General features: G+C 41.3%; 1 protein-coding gene across 1 annotated transcript in view; it reads right to left on the bottom strand.

Annotated features, from left to right (window-relative positions):
* LOC111653432 (nucleoprotein TPR-like) overlaps positions 1-2,163 on the bottom strand; it is a 22,835-nt gene that overhangs the window by 6,508 nt on the left and 14,164 nt on the right. The window contains exons 33-36 of the mRNA XM_087173418.1: positions 1,857-2,060; positions 1,269-1,307; positions 762-947; positions 27-157 (exon numbers count right to left, since the gene is read on the bottom strand). Of these exons, the coding sequence (XP_087029544.1) occupies positions 27-157; positions 762-947; positions 1,269-1,307; positions 1,857-2,060 (560 nt within the window). The remainder of the gene's footprint in view (positions 1-26; positions 158-761; positions 948-1,268; positions 1,308-1,856; positions 2,061-2,163) is intronic.

The raw sequence follows: 2,163 nt of genomic DNA, 5'->3' as shown, positions 1-2,163 counted from the left end.
TGTGTGTGTGTGTGTGTGTGTGTGTAAAGTGCAGGTGAAACTGACTGTTCAGTTGGTTGATTTTGGTCTTCGCTCCCATGAAGGCCTTCTTGGTCTTTTCCTCTTTGTCAGCCATCTGCTGTTTCAGCTGCTCCTCTCGGTTCTTGCTCTCCAACAGCTGCAGGGAAACAACAGAACTGTAGCTGCTGCTGTTCAAGTGCTTTTAAACTGAATGACACTAATAGACTTACTTATTTATTGATTCTCTCGCAGACTTCACAATGTCGTTAACTGGTTTACAAATTACTCATCAGCAAAAACTCAATATGTCCAGTTTGTTGGGTGTTTGTCTTCCTCCCTCTCTACACTGCAGTGTGTGCCACAGGGTTCAATACTAGGCACATCTGCTTTTAAATTTGTTGTTGTTTAGTCTTGGCATCTTGAATGGTTTTTATCTGTACTCTTATTGTTTGGATATTGTGTATACTCTCTGTGACAGTTGTCTTAGTTGGTTTATCTTGTGTGAATTTATTTCTTGTAACTCTCTTAAAATACATTTTAATCTTTCATTTCATGGTTGAAGTAAAGAAACTCATTAGTTTAAGTCCATTTTATTCACTTATTAACTTTAAATTAACTCAACAGCCGAAGCCACAAAAGTCTTTACTTGTATTTTAGGATTTATTCATGTTAGTTGATACAGGATAAATCAAACCCACATTGTGTACCGTTAGTTAGCAAATAAGTATGGATGTCAATAAACAGTTAGATCAGGATTTTACCTCTTGTCTGAGTTTAGCCAGCTCCTCTTGTTGTGCCTGGTTAGCTTCACTAGCAGCGTTAGCATCACTGGCCTGGATGGACTGAGAACTCACGGCCTGTGTGGCACGGCTAGCTTCATTAGCCTGGTTAGCTTCAGTTAGCTGCTCCTGCAGGTGCTTGACGTCTGCTTCACGCTCGCCGACCGTCTGATAAAGAGGAATGATTAGACATTTTCAGAGCGAATGGCAGGTGATATGAATACAGGGTAATAATAAAGAGAAGTAGAAGGAAGGAGGAGGAAATGGATAAGAGCAATTTAAAAGAAATTACAGATTGTATTTAGTTCAATCACTAATTCAGTTAAATTCAAAAATCAGTCTGAATAGCAACATTATCAAACTCTTACTTAACTTGTACATATATCCATAAATTAAATAAACCAATGTCCTATCTTTAAGTACTGATTTATTAACACACTATACTCTATTTCTAGTTAAAAGCAAATACTGGGTAAAGTTTTTCCCAACCTTCTGCAGGTTGTCCAGCTGTCCCTGGAGCTCAGTCACCTGTTGGGAGGCAAGCGCAGATAAAGTTTCATGACTGTATATTTAAATGCTACAGACAAACACCTCCTCAAAACCAGCTCGACGGCAGTTTCCATGGTAACACATAAAGCTAGGATGGTGAACATGTCAAACATTTTACGTTCTTATCAGCATGTCAGCGATGTCACTGTGAGTGAGTCTCAGTTTTTAACTATGAAATATTCAATCTGGAAAATGAATCGGTGGAGATTCGTGCATCAGCAGATCATTTTAGTTTCCATCTCTACAGACGCTGCGGTTTTCTTTCATTCAACAATCTCACCAGGTCAAAGGTCAAATACACCTTAAAGTCTTAAAGTTTAAACTTTGGGTATTCTTTATTTAGAGAGTAACACTTGTTTGAATCAGAGTCGGAGTTGGTAGGTTGTTAATCGAACCTGATCAACCCACACGTCCCTTTTCCTTTAGTTGAGCCTCACTCACTCCAAACCGCTGAGAACAGCCAGAGAGGAAAAGAAGAAAGTGTGAAAGGAGCTGAAGTGTTAAACTAAGAGACAGAAGCGTCCTCACCTTGTCCTCCGCTTGGCTCAGGGAAGCCTTGAGATTGCCGACCTCCTGGTTGTGGCTGTGTTGGCTGGTCTGTTGCAGCTCTTTCTGACTGGTGAGGTTCTGCTGGAGCGCTTCTTTCGCCTGCTGGAGCTCCCTCTGGATCTGCTGGATCTGGTTCTGACGGGCCTGAGCTTGAGACTGAGCCGACTTCAACTGGTTCTGCACCTGTCATGTTTGAGAGGCGGGGTTCTGTTGTCGGGTGAACTACTCTTGGTTCTGGAGTTCAGTATTAGGGACATTCAGGCCAATGAAGTGATGTGACTTGTTC

Source organism: Seriola lalandi, unplaced genomic scaffold, assembly GCF_002814215.2.
Source record: "Seriola lalandi dorsalis isolate HSWRI2012SDOR001 ecotype SW California unplaced genomic scaffold, Sedor1 jcf7180002054208, whole genome shotgun sequence".
Lineage (NCBI taxonomy): Eukaryota > Metazoa > Chordata > Actinopteri > Carangiformes > Carangidae > Seriola > Seriola lalandi.
This window is presented reverse-complemented; position numbering and strand designations above follow the sequence as displayed.